General features: G+C 43.4%; 2 protein-coding genes across 4 annotated transcripts in view; one reads left to right on the top strand and one right to left on the bottom strand.

The window, feature by feature from the left end:
- Window positions 1-861: 861 nt before the first annotated feature.
- RFXAP (regulatory factor X associated protein) lies at window positions 862-7,086 on the top strand. Its single transcript, XM_071738108.1, has 3 exons — window positions 862-1,698; window positions 3,759-3,866; window positions 5,622-7,086. Exons 1-3 carry the CDS (start codon window positions 877-879, stop codon window positions 5,730-5,732), a joined length of 1,041 nt encoding a protein of 346 aa, XP_071594209.1. The 5' UTR covers window positions 862-876; the 3' UTR covers window positions 5,733-7,086.
- The window catches only part of SMAD9 (SMAD family member 9), a 45,113-nt gene continuing 29,033 nt past the window's right edge, over window positions 6,613-22,692 (bottom strand). For all 3 annotated transcript variants that reach the window (XM_071738094.1, XM_071738077.1, XM_071738086.1), the window contains exons 6-7: window positions 19,933-20,189; window positions 6,613-15,693 (exon numbers count right to left, since the gene is read on the bottom strand). In XM_071738094.1, the coding sequence (XP_071594195.1) occupies window positions 15,550-15,693; window positions 19,933-20,189 (401 nt within the window). In that variant the 3' untranslated portion in view covers window positions 6,613-15,549. The remainder of the gene's footprint in view (window positions 15,694-19,932; window positions 20,190-22,692) is intronic.

The following is a 22,692-nucleotide window of genomic DNA, read 5'->3' on the forward strand; positions in this document are numbered from 1 at the left end:
CTCAGTTTGCTGTAACTTGTCTGGGGCTATACCACGTCATTAGTTATTCTGCCAGAAGAAAAACTGTATTATGGCAGAGTCAAGGGTGAAACCGAAGGGCTACAACCATAAACAGCAAATTTATTTAATGACAGGAAAAGGGAACCCTGGTAGTTGCCAGAGAGCAAAAGGAGGCAGCACTGTTTCTTTAATATGGGATGAAATGAGGCATGCAAGGGGAAAAGTAATGAGTTAAGAAAAATGAAGGGGGGCAAGTAGTTGGTGATCAAGGAGGTGGAGGCTGGTGGGACATTTCTGCAGGAGTAAGATTCAATGCTTGTGACACGGGAGAAATTTTAAGGAAAACTGAAAGGAGGCATGATACCTGTGTTTATTCTTGGAATAAAATGTTTAAGACTGTTGGGGAAAAAAAAGGACTGGATTGGGGACTGGAGAAATGGCTGAGATTACAGACGCGGCGTTCATTTGCATTGCAAAATAAGGACATTTACTTTGGAATAATCTATTTGTAATGGCATTAATTGGGTGAAGATGGGTCTTAGCTGCTCAGATGAACGTTGTAATAGAGAAAAAGCATCCAAAGAACCACGTGTAAGTGAGCTAAGGAGAGAACTGATGCACATTAAGGGAAAAAAGGCTCAATGAGCATCAAGCTAAAAGCTGCAACAGCAACAGGCTGGAGGCCATAAGTAGCCTAAGAGGGAGAGGACACCAAGCTACACCCATAGCCCAGGTGACAGGGGCTGGAGATGGAGGGCACAGCACATCCCCGTGACGGCACCGGCAGGGCGTTTGGGCCCCCACACTGTACCGGGAACGGCGCAGGCCGGGGGGCTGCACAGGCTGACGGGACCCAACGGCCGCGGTGACTGTGACATGGCCGCCAGCGGCTTCTTCGCGCTGGGAAGAACACGAGGGCTTCGCATTTGTGATGCTGCCGCGGCCTCGAGGCAGGAGGAACCCGAGCCTGAACCGAGACCCGAACCCAGATCCCGACCCGGACTCGAACCCGGATCCTCGGACCCTGTGTCGCCACTCCGAGGCGCGCGCACCCGCCCCGCCTTCCCCGGGACACGGCGCGCGTGCGCGCTGGGACGGGGTGCGCGCGATCCTCGCAGCGGTCACGGTGATCGGAGCCCTCCCTGCCCGCCAGCCCCGCCGCCGATTCCCCCTTCCTCCGCTTCCTCCTCCTTCGCCTCCTCCTCCTCGCCGCCGCAGCTGGCGCTGCTCGTGATGCAGCCGGGCGGCGGGGAGGAGGCGGCTGCCGGGGGGGGGATGCTCCCGGTGCTGCCGCTCCCAGGCGCCGACCCGCCGCTGGTGCCCCCCGGTAGCGGCGGCCTCATGTTATTCTGCGAGCTGGGGGGTCCCGGAGACGGTGAGGCCGAGGCGGGGGAGGAGGCCGAGGCGGCGGGCGGTGAGAGCACAGCCAGTCCGGAGGAGCTGGAGGAGGAGGAGGCGGCGGCGACGGCGGTGACCGCGGCGGCTTCGAGCGGCGAAGGGGCGGCGGTCGGCGTCTGCAAGAGCTGCAACTACCAGGGCTGCAGCGAGACCACCACGCAGGTGGTGAAGCAGCGCAAGCCCTGGATGTGCAAGCGGCACCGCAACAAGATCTACAAGGACAAGTACAAGCGCAAGAAGAGCGACCAGGCCCTGGGGGGCGGCGGGGCGGCCGTGGCGGGGGGCGGCCCGAGGGCCGAGGTGGGTGAGGCGGCGGCGGTGCGGGGGCAGCGGGGCCTCCGCGGGTGGAGAACGGGGGGGGGGGAGGAAGGGGGAAGCTTCCCGTGGGGATGGGTTTCTGTCGGGCGGAGCGGGGCCTTTCTGCCCAGGGGGAGGGGGGGAAAAGTCTCTGGTACAGGCAGCTAAGGGCAGACCTAGAATTGGCTCTTTTACAATTGAGCCAGAAAATCCCAGGAAAAAACCGTAATTGCTAAAAGCCGCTTCGCAGAGCAGCGTGTGTTTATTTCACGAGATGGAAGTACAGATCTAGAAGAGATTTCTGTCGTCTTGCCCAGCTGGCACTGAAATTTGGGGTTTTAAAGTAACAAAAGACAGCTGGGTATGAGATTATGTTGCACGTAAAAATCAGTTGCGAAAGTTCTTCAAAATACGTGTCAGCTTTTTAATATAAAGTGGCAGTCAAATATTTAGACCACTAATAGTGTATACTTGCTCTCGTAAACTTGTGCATGATTTTCGTATGGGGTAATATTGCCAGTGGGAGAACAGATGGTGATGTTGAACTGTACAGATATTTTTTTTCTACAGTTTGTGCCTCTGCCATGATAACACAGCTTCTGGTGGTTACCTGTACCCAGTTAGCTTTTAAGATCCTGAATTTGGATGAGGTAGAAAGAGGGAAGTGGTTTTACTTTTGAAGGTGGTAGCTAGTTTGTGCTTGAAAGAACAAGCATAAAGTAGTGGTTGCCAAGAGGAAAAAAAATGTTACCTGGCACTCCTGCTAAGAGCAGCTCTTTGTCTGCACAGCTCCATCTGCAGTTGTGTGACTGGGAACTGATGTAACTGCAAACTAACCATAAAAACCTTTCCTTTTTCGGCTTTTCTTAAAAAAATGAAATAGTAACCATACTGGATACCGCACTAAGGAATCGTTTTTTTCTGCAAAATTTGCCATGAAGCAAGTCCATAAGAAAAAGGACAAAAAATTGTAGCTGGTGTTGCTAGGAAATATTTTCTCAGCTTCCTTCCTTTTCAGCTTAAAGAACTTGGTTGAGACAGGTGTGACTTTACTGATGTACTTTGTAACTAAGTGATGTCTGTTCTGTGTACTTTACTTTTTCAGATTTTTGATGGACCATTGTAAACTCAGCATCAATTTCATTCTTATAAGTTTATTCAGGTCTGCTACATGGTTTGAATGATTTTCTTGGTTTTTAAACTTGCTGCTATTACCTTAATTTACCAATTAGTGTTTACATTAGAAGACCTTGTGAACCACTGATTCCTGGCCTCTCAAGATACTGTCATCTTGTGGGGTCAGTTAGATTTCTAACAGAAGTTATATTTTTCACTACCATGGACAGGACTGAAGTGAAAGATACTGGAGTGCTTTGTTGTTGTTCTTACATTGGTCCCTTTTGATTAAATGGAAGTGTCAGAAAGTTTTGAATTTAGTAGACATGGTATTCAACATTGGCTGAAATTCTCCAAACTGCAAATATTTTTTCTACAGCAAATTGTAGAGCCACGTTTTTTAAAAGACCAGTCAAATTCACATGAATGGCAAATGCACAAGGAACAGAGTAAACTTGCAAAGAAAAATATGTGTATTTTACTGTCTCTTGCCTGTAGCTTTAACAAGTTTATAATGTTATTCTGAAGTATGTTATGTTTTGCTATTAAACATGTTACTGTCATTCCTACTCAATGGTAAATGTTAAATATCATTCACCTTCACAAGCTGGAGATTGGGTAGTTCTGAATTACTTGACTTTTAAGAAATGTAGTCAAATAAATTCAAGCCACTAATTAGCCATAGTAACCTAGTTAGATTTGCAGTTTGGAAGACTAACTCATCTGTATTGCTTCCCTGTGACTGGTGAAATAGTGAAAATAATACAGAAAGAGGAGGCCAATTCCTAAATAGATACGTTTCCATTTTTATGCTGTTATTTTCCTCTGCAGATTAATGAGGCAAACATTCTTTACTCTGGGGGCTTGCTGTGGTGAAAAGTAAATGTATCATTATATTGGGTTTTATAGTTTCACTTTATTTTTTTAATTTTTTTTTTCATATGCAGGACAGTGTTGAAGGTTCCGTTTCTGTTACAAAACAGAGGACAGGAGCTGTTGGAGATCGCCCAGCAAGGCCTACTCTTCTAGAACAAGTATTGAATAAAAAGAGGCTGGTGAGTTGGTTTTTTTTTAAGGTTTTGAACTCCAATAGATCAAGGTAGTGTAACAGTATTTAGCTGTCACCCTTGTGAAAGATGAAAATCAGTTTAATGGTTGTGCAGTACCTGTGCATGTTTCCAAATTTGAAATAGGCTGCAGAGCAGATGTATTTTTCAGCTCATGTGTGAAGGGTAGGAAGATGACTAAACTAATGATCACTGCCATGCTACCTCAAAATACTAAATGCATGGGGTTTAAAACATTTTCACTTAGAAGTTCCAAGTCCTTTGTGTGTATTCATAAATCTGTTATGTGTGGCTATTCTCTGTGAGGAGAGGCTTTTTGTAGTGCCCCACATCTGCCTGGATGTGCTGACATAAAGATGTAGAGAACTGAGGTGAGGGGCTGAAAAGCAGCAAGTCATGGATGGAGATTCTGAAGCACCTCAGTGTCACAGAACAGCAGATTAAGAACTCCTCACTGCAGAACCTACCCTGTGCAGTGAAGTGACTTGATAAAGCTCATGTACAGTGAGGGAAAGGTGGCTGTGCATCTGTTCAGTGAGCTTACTTTCTCAGAGCTGCTTGAGGTGTGAGTTTTATGCAGAATGGCTTTTTTCCATAAAATCTGCAGAATTGCCCCTAGGAGCATGAAGTTCTAGACCCTCCCCTGAAAGTTGCTGGGCCTTTTGAATGTAAATCTGGATTATGGAGTTGCAGTACCATGCATAGTGGTAAAGCAGTGTAGGGAATTCACTCAGCTAAAAAATAACTTTTTTTTTTTCTGTGTTACTTTCTGGATTCATTTGCAACCTGATTTGCTGTTAGAGCTTAAAAACACTTGAGCTGCCACCGTGCAGGAATGAGAATGAACAACCAGAGCTGGGCCACAGACAGCAGTTTTTCAGGCCAGGAGTCAGATGCCAGTGGTTTTTCAGTACTTCTGTCGTTTGGCTGAAGGCAGAGGGTTTTGTTTAACTTGTTCCTTGTGGCTGGACTACTGTTTTGGCATGTTGGGAAATTATTGAACACTCAGTGAAACACAGTCATAACATGTCTGAGGTTGGAAGGGACCTGTAAGAATCATTGAGACCAATTCCCTGCTCCTCACAGGGCTACCTAAAAGCAAACTGTATGACTAAAACCATTGAGCTCTTACAAGCACATTTGCTTTGCTGGAGAATTACAGTGTTTTATTTATTATAGGGGTTTCAAGCTGTTTGGAGTGGAAAATGCAGAAATTGGATCAAAACTGAAGAACAATTTTGAAGTGTTTTCAGTGTATCAGTAGATTACTCCGTTTGTTTTTTGTGATACTGTATATTCTTTATGGTCTGAATCTGCTTTCAGAATGTGTATTAATGCTTTTTGTTACCTGCTGATGTACTGAAAACAATTTCTAGACTGTTTTTGTGAGCATATTTAGTAATTCTTTAACATTTAATTCATCTCTCATTTATATGGGCTTACTGATTTTTACTGAGATGCAGATAATTTTCTTCATAGTAGCTTGTATGGGACTATGCTTTGTGTTTGTAATGAAAAAAAGTGTTGATACCACAACAATTTTTTCAGTTATTGCTGAACAGTGCTTTGTCCCACTGTGGGGGGCGTGAGAGGCTTTGTGATGTTTAATTGTTTACTGGGCTTACACCACAGCAATGGGTAATGTGCAAATTGATTTAATGGAAAAATACTATACCATAATCACTGTGGTAGCTATTTAACATATATATGTGTTCTTTAAAGTCCACTTTCTCTTTCTTGCAGTCCCTACTGAGAAGTCCAGAAGTAGTTCAGTTTCTACAGAAACAGCAGCGGCTGTTAAGTCAGCAGGCTTTGGAACAAAGGCAGCAACAGTTTCAAGGAGCACCTGGATAATCAGAACAGATTGGTAACCTGCTGATGAGCCTGGTGCTGAAGGAGGAATAGGATGTGTGTTTTATATAAATACAAAGAATCTCAATGTTTAAAAGAAAAGGAAAGTTGCTGCTTTTACATATTTCTTGTTTGCACTTTTGAGATTTTGAGCTGTTTGGATGTCTGCAAACATGTAAGCAAATCTGGAGGACTATTTTTTGGTTCTTTTTAAAATTTCATTTTACTGTTTAATTTTTTACTAAGTAAGTTTCTAATAATGATTAGCTATCCACCCCTTTCCTACCAAAGTCTTCCACCAAATTAACATTTTTTCTATATAAGCATTTACTGTTAAGCAGGTCACTCTTTGATGACAATCATTGAAGAAAGTCAGTTACTTTCTATGGAAGTTGTGAAATAAAAATCCTGAATTTGAGCCTGTCCAGTGGTGTGACCCAACAGCTATTGCTCAGGGATATGAGAAACTGATGCCCCATAGAATCTTGCACTAAAGGCAAAGACAGCATGCCATGAACAAGTAGATCCAGTGGCTTGGAAGTGTGCAAATTGTGTGATCCTCCTGTCATCTGTTCATTAACTGCCAGTTGAGTAGGTTTGAAATGTTTCATTGTCTGTCCAAAGCTTGTAAAAGATTGTGTTTAAAGTTCCAAAAGAGGCAATGGCAAATGCTGTAGAGAAGAACTAGGTGGAACGTGGGCAAGTGAGAGTTCAACCTTGGTCTTTGGAGTTACAAGAACCAAGCTCTTACAAATGATACAGATGAGAGTATCACTTATTTTCAAGTGACTAAATTACATCTTAAAGCTTTTCACTCAAAATAGCAATTGCATCCAAAAACTAATGTGTAATTGTGCGTTTTTTCCTTTATGTAGTATTTAAAAAAAAAAAAAAAGTTCAAATTCTTCTATTAAGACAACTGATAGATAATCAGCTGGAGTGCTGGATTTCTCAGGTTTTCAGCCAATTCAGATGAACTTGGAATTGACTGGGTAAAGAATCCAAACACTATTATGTTAGTGTTGAATCCCACTGTTTGCTTTTAAAACAAAGGTTTGTATTAAACCTCCTTTCAGAACAGAGGTTACCTGAATGGTGTAGATGCTTATTGAAGTATTACTATGATATTGCAGCAGTTTGATCCCCTTAACAATCTCTTCAGGAGTATTTGTTAAGTCTTATGAATTTTTGCAAGCTGTGCTTTGTTTGTGTATTGAACTTGTTCAGTAGGAATTTGTTGTATATAGTGTTGTGCAAGTTGTTCTTTAAAAAGAAATTGAAAAACTTCAGATCAACAGTTCTGGACCAATAAGTGTTGAAGTAAAATCTTTGCTTTTCTTTAAGAAACAAAACAAAAGCCTGTTCTTTTTTATTCTGTTAAATTTGGGGGGTGGGGGAGTGTTGTGTTTTTGTTTCCCCTCTTCTGAATTGACTAGCTCTTAACTGGCATTCAAACTTTATTCCAAGGCTCTTATCTGATTTTACTTCAACCTAAAATAAATTACTCTTTTCAAGGTCTCGGATATATGTGAAAACATCACAGGCTGAAATTGTACAATTAAAGCATTTGCATTTGTTTTAGATGGTCAGCTGATTAAAACGTTTGGATGAACAGATCTGATTAACTTTTTTTAAAAAAAACAAACTAACCCACACAGTTGAAAAGGGTCACAGGGAGTGTTTAAGACAGTGCTTACTGTCTTAACCAACAAGAGTTGGTTACCTCAAAACAAATGGAACTTGCTGGAGGTGTGCAGAGATGTCCAGCACAACGCAGCTCAGTTGTCCTGTGTTCCAGTGGTCTGACAGGTTGGTGCTAAGAGGGCTCCTCTGTTTGGGCAGTGTCAGATGAGATTCCCCATGCTGTGTGTGAACCCAGCAGGGTCTGGGTGGCTTCCAGATTGTTACGTGTTCTACTGTCTTGCTTCTGTTACTGCAGAACAGAATCTTAATTTCAGGAAGGTTAAAACCTGACTTCTCTAGCAGTACATGCTTGCTGTATCTCTCTTTTCCTTTAGCAGTTTTGAAACCTTCACAGCTGCAGGTCTTGTCCTCCCACTGTCAGTCCACAGCAAGGGCTCCCATCATCAGGAAGCATCACTGCTCATGTGATGCCTGTTGGATGAGGGCCACCTCCTTCAAAAGGAAATTGAACCACCCTCCTGAATCTACAATTAGATTTTATGCCACATTGATTTTCAATGCACTTTACGGTGTGTAGCATCTCATTCTGCAGGAAGTGTTGCCTTATTCTGTTGCTTAGTGAAATCACTGATTTCTTCTTGCCTAAGACTGACTTGAGTGACTCTGAATATTCTGGTTCTCAGAATCATTGGTGATCAGACTGGGACCTACAGCTTTTCAAAGCCCATCTCTTTCAAAGAGAAAAAAGACACAAAAAGGAGAAGAGCTCTTAAGTCAGAAATATCTTTATTAACACAAGACGTGAATAATCCCTTTTACAATAGAATAATTCCAGCCAAAGAAAACGGAGTGTGTTAAAAAGTGTATTGTTCAAACACCAGACTAAATACAATGACTTCAGAATGCCTCAGATCAAATGCAGCAGGAGGAATGCTTGTGAAAATGTCCACTCACCAAGCAGTGGTTGTATCTTTGTTGTTATGACAGGGCAGGGGATAGAATACTCCGGGGATGATCAGGACTCTGAGTTGCCCTGATCTCTTAAGCTTCTGAACCTAAGTATGTCTGAGGTTTGTTATTCTCAAGAAGCAAGAGTCCAGGGAGTGTTGTCTATACTTTTCTACAGATGTGTTCTAACTGTGAATAATACCTTCTTCTGGGTGGTGCAGATGTTTTGTCTTGACTCTGATGGAACAGGGAGGGCAGAAGTGTTCACAGACAGAAGTGGCCCTGGTCAGTCTATGTGTGATTCATGGTTCTTTTCTGCACCAGATGTTGATAGCTTGTACTTAACACAAAAAACACACCCTCCTCAAATCCACCCTTTTGGCCCCTTGACTGTACAGAACTTTGCAACCTTTTGGCTTCACTGATCCACACAAAAAGGCCCATTTTTTTCACTTTCTTGTCTCACTTCTCAACCCAATTTATATCACAGAGGTGGTACTGAAATGGGGGGGTTAAATTGCTAATGTGGAATTATCTGCAGAAAGTATGCTGTGGTACATTTAACTTGTACTTAGTACTATAAATAATTAAAAACTCCACTTGCTTGAGTAAGCAAAGAAAATATATCTGAATGTGCATTATCTCTGCTCACCAATGCATTTGTTCCCTTGCTCTCTTGTTGGCAAAGCATCTCATGGACGTAACTGTGAATTAGTAAGATGCAACAAACACCCATCAAAAGAACCACTTTGAAATATGAAGTGCTCACTACTGTGAAAGTGCAAGGGGTCAGACTTTACCAAACTTTTTTCTAGATTATGAGGTCTGTACTTAAAATTATTCACTGGTTGGTCTATTTCATCCTAGGCTACTCATATGCAATATTATTTGAATACTAACACAGAATATAAAATAGCAGCATCCATGGATAATAAAAACACTATGACTGAAGATCTAAAAACTGTTCACACTTAGCTGCAAATATTCACATTGGTGATACTGGAAGAGTAACTGACTCTGGAGGACCTAGTGGTTATGTCTACCTTGCATAAGACACATGGCCTGCAAATTAAATTCATTATCTGTACAGGCACCAAGTTTGCAAGCATGGCCCAGGTGCAAGTGGATGAGTCTTGATAAGGACTCCTGAATGCCTCACCTCTGGCAGGAAGGTGGGACATCAGTATGGCAATATCACATAAGGCATACCCAGGCAAGCTGTTTGAAAAGCCCTGGGGTGAAAAAGTTAACAGGATCCTGGCTGCTCCAGGCCACTCTGGAGCTTCCTGTGAGGAGAAGATTGGTTCTAACCAGAAGCTGTGTTTTGTGCTGGTGCACACCATGCAGAAGCATCTATCTGCACTAGAGACTCAAAGCAGTTTCTGCTGAAGAAAGACTAAATGCCTGCTCAGGCTTTTTGTACCTTGCAGAATGGTACTCCTGGAGCTCTTGTTAGGGAGAAGCTCTCTCACTGACTGCACTGAGGCTTCCAGGTTGAGAAGCTTTTTACTCACTTTTTAGTCTGTGAATAAAAAGTCTCATAGAATCTCTCTCCCTGCTGCAAGATGGGACCAACTCTATTACTTACTTTTTTTGGATGGTGACCTGACCTCTCAGTCACTCTCAGGGAAAGATGCTTGTCCAGTCCTAGTTCCTGTTACCAATGTTTTCAATCATCAGTAGTCCCTGTGACAGCTTCTGCTGATTCCATCTTCCTTTGGGCACAGCATTTTCCCACCCAGGCTTGAACTGAGTTGCTTTGCTGCAGTTCCTAGGGGGACACTGCATCTGTGACTTTCAGTCCTGCAGTTCCTCTTCAGACTGTGGTTTTCCTTGGGGAGCACAGGCTGGATGTGCTTCTAGTGTCCTTGAATGGTTGCCCAAAGCTCAACTCAAAGCTGAACTTAGTCCTGCAGCGAGGCAGAGAGTAATCTTGCAAAAGTGCAGTTCCCAGATGCAACCAGAGCCTATTCCCTGGATCACATGGGCCACCATTTGCCCCAACATACCTCATGGCTTCATCAGGAGGCCAGCAGAGCCAGCTGGACTGTGAGTACAGATCAAGGACTGCAGTACTTCAAGCTGCTCCTAAAGCAGGCCTTGATGGTGAGTTTAGGTGTGAATGTAAAAAGCTCCAGAGATCACAATGGCTGCTCAGGTACATACTGGCCTCACACCTGTAATTCCCACTGAGCATCTGGTTATATGCTCCTTCCTCCTCAGTCCCTTCATCCTCTCAGTGCATCCCTGGCTACTGAGACCAGTTGTGAACTCTTAAGTCCTCTATAAAAAATGTTCTTACCAGTTCAGTGGGCTTTCTGCTTACCAAGAAGGGCTCGGGTTGAGATGTTCTCCAGGTTTTTCTGAAGCAAGGAGCCCTGGCCTTTTACCTTGGGGAGCATGTGGGACATGTTACATTTGGTACATTCCTGATTACAAAATCTATATCCTGGACAGCACTTCTCTCTCAACTTTGAAAACCAGTATTATTTTCTCTACCTTATGCCCAAACACATCCTTATTGTATTTGGTTTTGGTTTACTAAGTTATGGGGAGCCGGGGGAAGAGGTAAGCAGTACAAAGGATGCAGAGTTTCTTTGCTCTGCTGAGCACCTTGTAGTAGTGCTCAAGTATTCCTGAAAGCTGCAGCTGCACCAGTGAAGTCTCTAAATTTGATCACACTCCTTTATAAATCATTTCCATCCAGCCAAGGAGCAAACAGTCTCTGATGTAAATCCAGCTGTTTGTGCAGCACCTCAGTTGCTGGTGAGACTTTCTGAGACGTAGAGCTTACAGAAGGTGTTGTAAGCCAGGAAGAACAAGCTCAGATTGAAGTTGGTCACAAATGCCCAATTTTTTACATTTTAAGAGTTGTGTGATGGAGATATGTTTACAGTGAGAGATGTTTGAAGTGTGGTTTATATACTGAAGGAACATTAATACCTCATAACTGTCCTGCACTGACTGCATGCAGAAATAGCTGAGGATAAACATGCTTCATCCTGAACCTGTCTCTAATAAACAGAGAGCCCCTGTCTGTGGCATCCAGTTGTTGCTGAATCTCTGCACAGACTCACAGAATAATGTAAACTGGAAGAGATCTCTACAGTCTGACATCCTGAGCAAGCCAAGGACTACTTGGAGAAGGCTTTGCAGTGAAAGTCTTAACACAGGACCTGCTGGAGATACAGAAGGAATTTCCTCTACTCCGGCTGACCTTGCCTGGGGCCACAGTTCTCCTGAATGTTGCTGATCCATTATCCTTCTGAGGGAGCACAGCAAAACATGACATAAGGAGAAAAGATGCTTGTGGCATAGCCTCTGATGAGGAAACAAAGCACGTGTTGTGCTTCTGAATTCTACAGCTACTGCTACACCATACATGATCAGCTGTGTGAGGATGTGGGACTGAGACAAGAGAGCAGCAGTGTCCCTGAATGCCTGGCTCCATGCAGTCAGTGTGCCAGGTTTCCTTCCATTGCCTCTGGATGCAAATGGCACATGAACATTGGTGCTGCTGAAGAACTGGCAGCTGTAAATCAGTCTTCTTCTCTTGGATACTTAACAGGAAAACAAGTGGTCTATGTACCACGATGAAGGTGTTTTCTGCCACTGCCTGATCAAACTCCCACCACTGTCAGCTGATGCATGGTACTTCTCCACAGAAACTTTCAAGACAGTTTGAATAAACATTTTAAAAAAAATCTGCCTTCAGCTAAGTAGTCTCATTGTAAGTGGTTTTTAATCTCTCAGGAAGCCTATCTCCAAAGCTTGAGTATTAATTATTTAAATTCCATTTAAAGGCTTTAAACTGACTACAAGTTGATAGGTTCATGAAGACCTTTCAGCAGAAAATATCTCCCTCCAAAATGGAGAGACATTAAAGTGAGATGCAAAGTTAAACTGATGTAAATTTTGAGAAATCTGATTTTTTAACTGATCTCAAATCACACAGTAGTGAAGCCTGTAAGAGGGACTTTATTAAAAAAGAATAGGAATCAGATGGTTTATTGCCTTACTTTTTTATCACTGCATCTCAGCAGGGATCATCTCCCTATTTACTTGTTTGCCTCTTCCACTCTTTACTCTTTCTCCCTCCTTATGTGAGCTCTCCCTTTCTCTTGGGAAGGAGCTGTCAGCTGCTGTGCCTTTGCACAGCATCTCATAAAATGAGATCTTGACCATCTAAGCCCCTAGAAGCCATCAAAGTAGTGGAGAGTTCACACAGTGATTCCAGCCATCCCAAATGCTAACACCTCAGAGATGGCTGTTGGCTTTGATTGCCCACAAGCAGGTGTTTTGATCAAACTTTCAGCCAACAGTTAAATTTGCTGAAATCTCATCCTCATGCAGACATTTTAAACAGCTCAGAAGGATCATGCTCTAGAAATGCCTCTTCACTTGCTAGTAAGGTAACATTAAGGAGACTACCTTTAATGAGAATGCAATGAAGCCAAATCCTATTTGTATGTACTGTGAAAGCAGACATTTAGGAAAGTAAAAACTGCTCTGAATTTACCAACTTCCATTTAAACAGCACAGACACTTACTGAGTAAGCATCACTACTAGGCTGGGAAAGCCACCACTTCCTCCCTAGGGGCCCAGCTCTTGGATACAGCTAATGGAGCAGTCCACATCTGAGCTAGTGATCCTGAGTTCCCCTTATACTCAATGAGAGAGTAGATATAAGCATGCTCAGAGCACAGTGTGTTTCACCTACTTGAAACATCTGTCTTATGATGAACGGAATTATGTCCCAGAAGAACCTCTTAACTAGCCATCTGATTTTCCTCTGCAGCACTGGCAAGAAATGGGGTTCTGGAGCTGCCCAAGAGTGGATGCATCTCAGAACATAGAAGGGAAGGAGGTTTCAACCTCAAAGGTGAAGAAGTATCTACGATAAAGGGCAGAGCTAGATCCTGAATAAGAGAGGTGGTTTTCTGCTAAGAAAATAGAGGGAACATGAAAAGCACAGAGAAATTCCTGTAGAAAGGCTGAAATGTACATGCCATAAAAACCATGCTACCTGTACCTCGGTACAATGACACTGATGTGAGGGAGCTGAGAAAAATGTCTTTTTCTAAACTCATCTCCCTCAAGTCTGCTAACCAGTAAATGGCATGCCTGGAATTTCTGTGTAACATTATTATTAGATGTAATTGCTACAGGAGACTCTGAAGCTTTTCTTATTCCACAGTGACACTGCTGGCTGATGTCAAACCGTGACTGAATAGGGTTCTTCACATTTACAGATTTTCTAGACAACTTGCTATTACTGCTCAAACTTGACAAATTATCCTCCTGTGCCCTACAAATTCTGCAAGCAGCTGAAGATGCATTCAAATGAAGTAACCCTGCTGCTTCACTGATTCTTCTGCTCTGTTCATAATTGCTACTCTGTAACAGGTATTACTTAGCATCTAAAATAGGTAAGAAGCCTTTCCAGTGAATGTTACTTCTACAGGTGTGATGTTACATCTATAGATGTGATGTAGCTGAGGGTATCAGGCATCCTCTTCTAATTATGCAGTAACACCCATACACCAGATACTGCGTGAGAAGAAACATTTTGTAAACTTTTTTTTTTTTCCTGTCAGGATACTTCTGGTGTGTTCAAAGGAGGAATGAGACTGGAGAAGCTAACACCCCCTCTGACCCCTAAACCAAAACCCTTTTCAGTAGACAGTTATACCTGGAAAGAAATAATACTCTACCCTTTCAGTAAGGTAATGGGGACCATCAAAATGTAGTAAGACTTCCAGCTGCCTCCTCAGAAAAGATTATCAGACAGGCTGCATTTTGTAAGACTTGCTCTGTGGAGGAGAGTTTGGGCAGCAGGTTTTCCAGCTTACAGAAGGACCACAGACAAGGAGCTTTTAAAAAAGGTTCTGCACACAGATTCACTCATCACTTGTTTGTGGCTTACACTCCATCACCATACTCTGCAGGGAAGGCAAAAGTGCAGCAAATGATGAAACCTGGATCTAAGATGAGAACCTATCCACGGGGCTGCACAGAGTGAGTGGCAGGTAAGTGCTCCCTGTGCTCCAAGCATTGTATTCAGATCCTGGGGACTGGCCCAGCACAGGGGATGGACATGTCTGACTCCCACCTCCTCCTCACTGCATCCTGTGAGCACGGGACTTCCTGTTCCCAGTACAAAGACCATCCCCAAGATGAATGATAATTATTTGGTTCTTCAATGCACACTTTGTTTCCCTTTTCTACATCATAGTTCAAGTCCCTTTTAGACGTACCCTTGGTACCAGAACATAGTCTAACTACAGACAGTCCTAACTTTAAAACAAACTACATCAATACTTTATACTGGATAGGATTCAGTTTACATGCCAGATACATATGCAAGTATGTATGTACTTTGCAAAAAAAGCACTGAAAGTTAATTACTTTTTTAAACTTACAGGCATATATTTCAAAGCTTCTTTTCTTTCTTTCTTTTTTTTGATTTTTTTTTTTTTTTTCACTTAGGAGTCTGTTGCTTGTCAGTGCAGCAGTACCGTATGCTACTGTGTTAACAGTATCAGGCTACTCAGATGTGCCCAGAATGCTCTGATAAGGTTCCAGTGCTGAACACGTCCCAAGGGCTCTCTCCTCCTGCCAAATCCTATGAGAGACAGGGGTGTCTCAGCTCCTCAAAAAGATCTGTAGTCCAATTATGCTTTGCAGCAGGGAGACTGGAATTGCAGTACAATCCTTTGGTTCACTGGATAAAAGTCATCTCTATGCTCAAGTCCTGTGCACCACCTAAGGTCCTCTTGCAGACCTGAAATTAGGATGTAAAATGGATGGAAGTGGTGCAGAGATCTGACTTTGGTTGCCTGCAGAGGGGTGAATTTCACCTACTAGGAACAGCTACAGCCAGGTTTCTAAATCTGCATGAAGGTGCTGAGAATTTGCAACATTTACTGGCTTGGCTGGGGAATGAAGATGCTCACAGGAAATGTTTGACACTGTTGCAGGAATTTGGCTTATTTTGTACTAGAGAACAGATATGCTATACCTGAATTTCTAAACTTATTGTACTGGCATCAGAGTTAACTAGAAACCACAAAACATACATGAAAAAAAAAAAAGGGGGGGAGAGTAGACTATGTATAGATATATTTACATCCACATACATCTCCATATAGAACTTCTGTTCACTGGGAATCCTATAAGCCACTGCCTGCAATAGCATCCATCCTAAGGGAATTCTAGAGATGATTCTTAAGAGACTGAAGAGATGGGGTTATGAGGTGAGCCCATCTGTGTCAGCACCTTATCCAGCCATTGCAATGGTCCATGCAGGTGGATCTCAATCCAGCAGGGTGTGCTTGTAACATCTTGGCGATGATATTCTGCTCCCCAGCCCTATAAAAGCATCAAAGGACTAAAATGAGTTGGGTTTTATAAAAAAAATCAAACGTATCAAATCACAACTCCAGTGCTGAAAGTCTAACACAAACACAGTAAGTCCATCACTCAAGATCCCCAAGACTTCATGTTTTGTCCTTTGGGATAATTTTCTCTGGAAACTTTGCCCCTTTTTAAGGTTATTGCTATCATAGTTATCAGGGATTCTATATTATTAAATTAAATACACTCAGCCACACTTCCAGGTGCTAACACGAACTGGCATGGAAAGGTCTCTGAGCTTGGCTGCCTGCAGACAGCCCCTGGGGAACAGTGGCTGCTGCTTGTGTCCCAGTGACATGCCCAGGGAAGGCTGCCAGAAGGCTGCCTGGCACAGAGGCCCTGTCAAAACACTTCAACAGGAACTGGGAATGATTCTGAGCACTGCTTCATTTATTGCTGGAGATATATCCTACGAGTCTGAGACTCTAAAAGTTCTATATATTTATTTGTATCTCCTGGAAACTTCCAGAAAGGTTCCTCGTGTTGCCTGAAACTTAACTTAAATATGCGTAGGCATTTTCCATAGGTCTTCTATCCTTGAGCATGTCCTCTTTCCCTACAAGAGTTCCAGGCTGTCTACTGTGGGAAGTCCTGCAGTAATCTCTCTGGCTCTTCTGAGGAGATAAAGGATATAGAGCACCTGACAGCAGATGGGCTGGCAGGGAGAAACAGGAACCAGAAGTCCTGTCACTTCGAGCAGGCAGTGTCTGCTTGCCATGCAGGCAGCCAGATTTCACAGCAACACAAGACATCCAAGTCAGAGCCCAAGGGCTGACAACTAACCAGCTCTCTCACTGCCAGACCTCAGATTTCCAGGGGACAACATGCAAAACATGGTCCCACTACAGGGTGAGGCTCCTCATTTGAAAGCCACTGATCAGAGAAGCCTTACCTATTGTTATTTAAGTCAGGTGGGTTGATATTCTTGTCAGGAGAAAAAGGACATGGAGGTAAATTGACTGATACCTGCCAAAGATACCTAAATTGTAGAGTGCTGAAAGACTCAGACAACTGAGGCTGCTAGAACCCACTTCTATCTATAGATGATCAGCTGCAAAACTAGGATCAACACCAAAGCTAGATGCCATAGTAAGTGGTCTGGATAAAATCCATTTCTATTTAGTGAAGCAAAGGGGGAAGAAAGCAGAAGAGTAAGATATGGACCCACTGATGCCCAAAGAGTATTTTTAATCAGGTTGCATTTTTCAGACTTGCAGAGCATTTATCAGGCTGGAAAGGTCCTGTCTTCACAGGTACCTCAGATTTACGTTCTGGAAATGTCTGCACAAAATGCCACTCTTTAAACAGGCACAGTCAGGGTTCTGAGCTTGTGGAGCCTGAAGTACTGATGCTGCAGTGAAGATATATGGCCAGAAGGGCAAAAGTTGGTGGAGGCGGTGCACCCCTCCAGATGGGCAGGAAGGGAAATCCAGAGGAACAGGGATAACAGGTCAGAAGCACAACCTGCCCAACCTGGACGAGCCTGGCAGCGCTGCAGGTGGTTGGACATCTCCCTCTGCAGGCAGCTCCCCAGCACTCACCATCACCTCCCCCAGCCTGGCTGGAACTGCCTCTGGAGGGTAGGACCCCCTGTGACTCCCCTATGGAACTCCTGGGCCACAGGCAGCCTCCTTCATCCCTGGAGCTGGAATAAACTCGGAGCTGGAGCTCTCTTAACAAGGTAATAAAATGAGAACTTTAGGGCTGTGGTGGTGGTTTTGACCAGATGTTAGGCAGAGAATACTAATACATGCCTTGTGGCATGGGGGAGATTAGCCAAGAGGTCCTGCTGCTTCTGCCAGCCCTGTGGGCAACAGCTCTCTCCAGCCCAGGCTTCTGCCATGTCCCAGAACCCTGAGCTGCCTTAAGCATGGCCAATTCTGCTGGGTCCCTTTTGCCTCAGGACCTGAGGAAATGTGGGAGGGAGGGTGCTGTGGTCATACCTTGGCTTGGAGAATCTCTCTGTCTCTCCACGTGGAGCTTCATCTGCCTCATCTCTGGAGAGGGGACAGCAGCCATCCTGCTTTGTTGCCAGCAGGACTCAGAGGATGGCAACTGAACTCTGCTCTCACTGATGATGCACTCGCATTTGCCTGCGGGCTGAGCTCCTCCCAGCTGCTCCACAGGCACAGAGAAGGGTATCAGAGGGGACAGGAACCTTCACCTGCCTCTGTCCCATGTGATACAGTCCTGTCAAGCTTGTCATGCCTTGGTCTCTACTTGCCCTTGCCTCCCAGTTGGTAGCAGAAGCATTGGTGGGGTAAGAGGCAGGGTCTCCAGCCCTTTGGCTCTGGCTGCTGTGGGCTGTAGATGACCAGCAGCATCAATCTGGTCCTGAATAAGGACTTCCCTGCACCTGGAGGTTCTTGGTGTGTGGCTCTGACACCACATGCTCTTCTCTGCTCTGCATACCCAATACCCAGGGGCACCCCAGACAGGGACTGAACATGCCAGGGCTCACTCCTTGGGAGAGAAATAATTTAAGACTGGGAACAGAAAGGAGTATTTAAAGGCTAGGAAGGAAGAACCTAGATGAGATTTACATAGCTATTTTACAGAGGTCATGGGAAAGGGTTCAAAATAACTCCTTGCATTGGTCTTCTGGGGCCTGAGGCACTATAGCGGCTGCTCTTGTTTCAACAAAGCAAGGTGAAAATGTGGCAGGAGCACTATTTAGTGCATTAACACCACCATTTCTGCTGCCATGCTGGGCATGGAGGCAGATAACACATCAAAGGGACTGCCCCTGAGTTGCTGAGATAATGAAAATATTGCGTAACTGCCTACAGTGCCTTTATAAACAACTTGCCCATTCATGCCTTCCATTTAAGAAAATGCTGTTTGCTGGGTTTCTTGCTTTTTTTTTTTTCCCTAATGCTTGCATGCGAACAAGATGTCAGTTTCTTCCTGAGAGAAAAGCAACAGTATGGTCACAGGCAAAGAGATTTTGGCCTGTACTACTGGGAAAAATTACAGGGCACTCTTAGTGCTCTCGGAGAGTAAAGGAGATAGCTCCCCAAGAACGACTAGAAAGAGAACCAAAAAGCTGCAAAGGACCTAACTCATGTGCTTTGCAGAACATCAAGGGACTGGGCTTCAGTCTCAGGCAGTTTTGTACTAACCTAGATGTGAATTCAATCAGCTTGATTCAGTCATCTGTAGAGAACCAAATCTACAATACAAAGGGGCATACTCCAGCCACTTTTTCAGGTATCTAGCAGGACCAACTTGCTTCTAATGGTGCATCTTTAGTTTGCAGGCTGAACACTGTTGCCAGTTCTAGCCAGCAGAACTGTTAAGAAATGGGTCTAGTGCACCTATAAACAGTCTCAGAATACTCACCTTTCTCTGGAGTTTTGATGCTACACTAGGAACCTAAGTAAATCCTAAGTGCTAAAAAGGAGTAGTGAAGAGATCTCATTCTGGTGAAGTGGCCATTCAGGAGATTTTAAGAAACTCTGACAAAGGCTGATAAATCACACAGAGTGGTGAGACTGCACAGTTCAAACATGGAAAAAGTAATGGCTTTAGAGGCCCCTACCTCTTCCAAATAATAGGAGGAAGGTCAGATGTTCTTTTGGGTTCTGTACTGTGCTTGCAAGAAGCCCTTCTGGCAGTGTGGCTGACCAGAGTTAATGTCATCAGAAATCAAGACAGTTTCTGGCAAACAACAATTCCCAGCAAGCTCAGTGGAGGCTGAAGGAGGACTCAAGTGTTTCTTGACTGAGACCATATTTAACAAATTATAGAAATGGTGAGACTGTAAACTAGTCTAGAGACATAAGGACATTCTTTTCAGGTCTATGGCTCTACCAAGCTCTACTGAGATCAGTAACAACAGGAGAGATCACAACTGCCTAAGATGTGCAACAACATTTACTTGTTGCTACACGCCTCTAAGTTGAGCCATCAGTGGGGGAATATCACCATTCAATCTCTACTTATTTTCCACAAAAAAGCCTATAGAGTAACTATTTTTTGGCATCTTAAGAAATTCCCAGGTTTACCACAAAAGCTACTGAATTTAAGCACCTAGAAGTTTAAGTCAATATTAGAAACCAAACAAAAATAACAGAGAATTGCTAATTGCAAGCTGGGAAGGATTTGATGGGGTCTACTTTTGTGACAAAGCTAGAAAGTGATGGCATCTGCCTTTTCAGAAACACAAGAGAAAAAAAACCAAAGAATCCTTACTTTAACAAAGCTCATTCGAATAGTACACATCTTGGTCAGCTCATACACCACTTCAAACCCATGATTGACTGACTGGGCAAGCAGCTGGGCAAAGAGCTGGTTGTTGAAGATCTTGAGGCTGCAGCCACTGGGGATCTTGCAGACAGTGGCAGGGTGGAAACCATGCTGATAGTTACAGTTGCGGCTCTGCACAAAAATACTGCTGTCACTGACACATTCAGCATACACTTCTCCACCAACGTAGTAAAGGTGAACACCTTGAAAAAGAAAAAATAACACGTATTATTTCTCCATTGTTCACAACACACTTTTATAACTGTCATTCTTTCACTATTTTACCTATTTTACCAGTTTAAGCATAGAAGCCCAGGATCGTTCCAGGCACTTGGTGCCTATTCATTGCCCTTTTAGAAGTCTGGAAACTATGTGCATATCCACGTATCTGTCCAATGGAGCCACCAGCTCCAGGGGAAATTTTCATAAATGTTATTATGAGGTACTGGTCTAGAGAAAAAAAAGTCTTGCCACGTGATGTTCTGCCTCATTCTCAGTGAAAGTTTGTTTACTTATTTAATTCAACAAGATAGTACTTCATGGTACACACGTGCACATGTATATATACACACGTCAGACATGTCAACCATATACACAGCATGTATGAAAACTGTCAAAGAACAGAAAAATCAGTTATGTATTAGACATCTAAATCTATTTCCATTGTTGAACACATGCATGTTGACCAAGATTCACTTTATTGCATGCTACAGGATTCTGTACCATGCAGTTCAAGCATAGCATTGTGTACTTAAAATAACTTTTCTGTATTTTGCTTTATCCACCACATCAGAATCGTGTAGTTGTGTTTACATATAACTTACTCATCAGATCCTGTTCAAAGTGACCTTTAGCAGGACAATGACTGATTTCTTTCTGGACTTTTCTGTGCCCAAGTGACTTACCAACACTAACTCTCAAATTTCTACCATGCCTTAGGACAACAAAAATATTTCTATTCAAAGACTCTGGTCCCCCCAGGATATCTGCTTGCATGAAAATATTCCTAAATTGATGGGAGAACTTAGCCTAATTCAGCAACTTTAGAGTTGGGGATGATGTGTAAGCTAATTGTGTAGATGCCTTTTCTAGCTGATAGATGATGAGAGAGGAACTGCAACCAGGTGATTCACTCCATCCACTACAGAGTGCAGGCTCACAGCCAGCTTAAATTGATGGAAGTCTGTGCAGGTGCTGAAAAGGGTCTCTTGCTCCTTGGCCCTGCTTTCTGATTATTCCCAAACCTGTTTCCATGTTGGGAGCAATGGCTGGTGACTGGGCTGCCATCCAGATAAGGGAACTGAACCAGCTAATAAACTTCAAAACAACCAAAGCAAACCCAAACATTTATTTGCAGTGAGATCTTCAGTAGTGCAAGGATGGCAAACAAGCAGACCCAGACTGCTTAAACGTGAGCACAAAACCACACCCTGAAGGGGGGGAGTCATCCTGTAAAGATGCTTAGACATTCACCCTTCCCATGGGTAGATTAGGTGAGATGAAGCCCTGCCCCCACAAAGCCAAGATAGGTGGAAGAACTCTGTTCTTTGTTGTCATAAAAACCACCACATAAAAATAAAATTCTCCTCTCTATTCCCAGGTATGGCATTAAAACCCTTGCATATAATCACAAATGTTCACAGAGTCTCCGTGAACTATTGCAAAGCTAGTGATAACTATGCTTTAATATTCAGCTGCAATTAATTTTATTCCTGTTGGTTTTCATAAAAAAAAAGTATAAAAGACTGGTTATATATTCCCAGTCTGTTCATCATTCTGTGGTCATGTCAGCAAGGGGCAGCAGCACATCCTGAGGACAAAAACAACCTCTAAACAGAAGTGGGAAAGCTTGGGGAAAAGCAGGTTGGGTGGGAAAGGAATCTGGGAAAAATATGCTCTCCCATAGACTTCCAGAGTGACTCAGACAGACACCTTGAAGTCTGTCTTCAAGCCATCACTTGACTTTTACTTCTCTGCACCCACAAGCTCTCAAATTAGATGTGAGTGACGGAGGTGGGGAGGAGTGGCTCTGCACTGCACTGGGAACATGGGGGGGATGGCAGTTCCATCAGACCAGCCCTCAGCTCCATCCCAACTGAACCAGACATTTTGGGGAGCTGTGACTGCTCTTACTTGACCCATGGCTCCTTTGCCTCCTGTGGAAGAGGGATAAAAGCAAAGGACTGAAAACACAAAGGTTGTAGCTGGCCTTGATGGAATCCATGTAACTTTCTGAAATAAACAGAAGGATAACATGGGATAGGAGGAGAAGAATAGGCAGATACATGTTCACCACATTTCAAATCTTCAGGTGTGGCTACTGACTTAGGGTGAGCATACTCCTGGGTGCTATGGTGAAAAAATTGTAAAGGCTGGATTTTCAGAGTATATTGAGTAACCCAACTTCTGAAAAAAAAGATAATGCTATTAAAGGCATCACTCGAACTTGTGTACTCAACTACCAAAACCACCCAAGTAATTTCTGAAAGCAGAGGCTACAACCTGCTTTTTCCTTGTGGACTTCTTAGAAACAACAAATATAGAAGTAATGAAACGGCAATGGTTTTTTTTTTTTTCCATTCTTTTGGCATTTGTTTCAAGGAAGCCAAGTGGCTAAATACATATTTGTAGAAGACCAAATCACGGCTTCACATGTTTTAGTGGGATTTCATTAATCTCTGAAGAAACTAGACATTCAGCAGTTTC

The sequence above is a fragment of the Heliangelus exortis genome, chromosome 1, assembly GCF_036169615.1.
Source record: "Heliangelus exortis chromosome 1, bHelExo1.hap1, whole genome shotgun sequence".
Taxonomy (NCBI): domain Eukaryota; kingdom Metazoa; phylum Chordata; class Aves; order Apodiformes; family Trochilidae; genus Heliangelus; species Heliangelus exortis.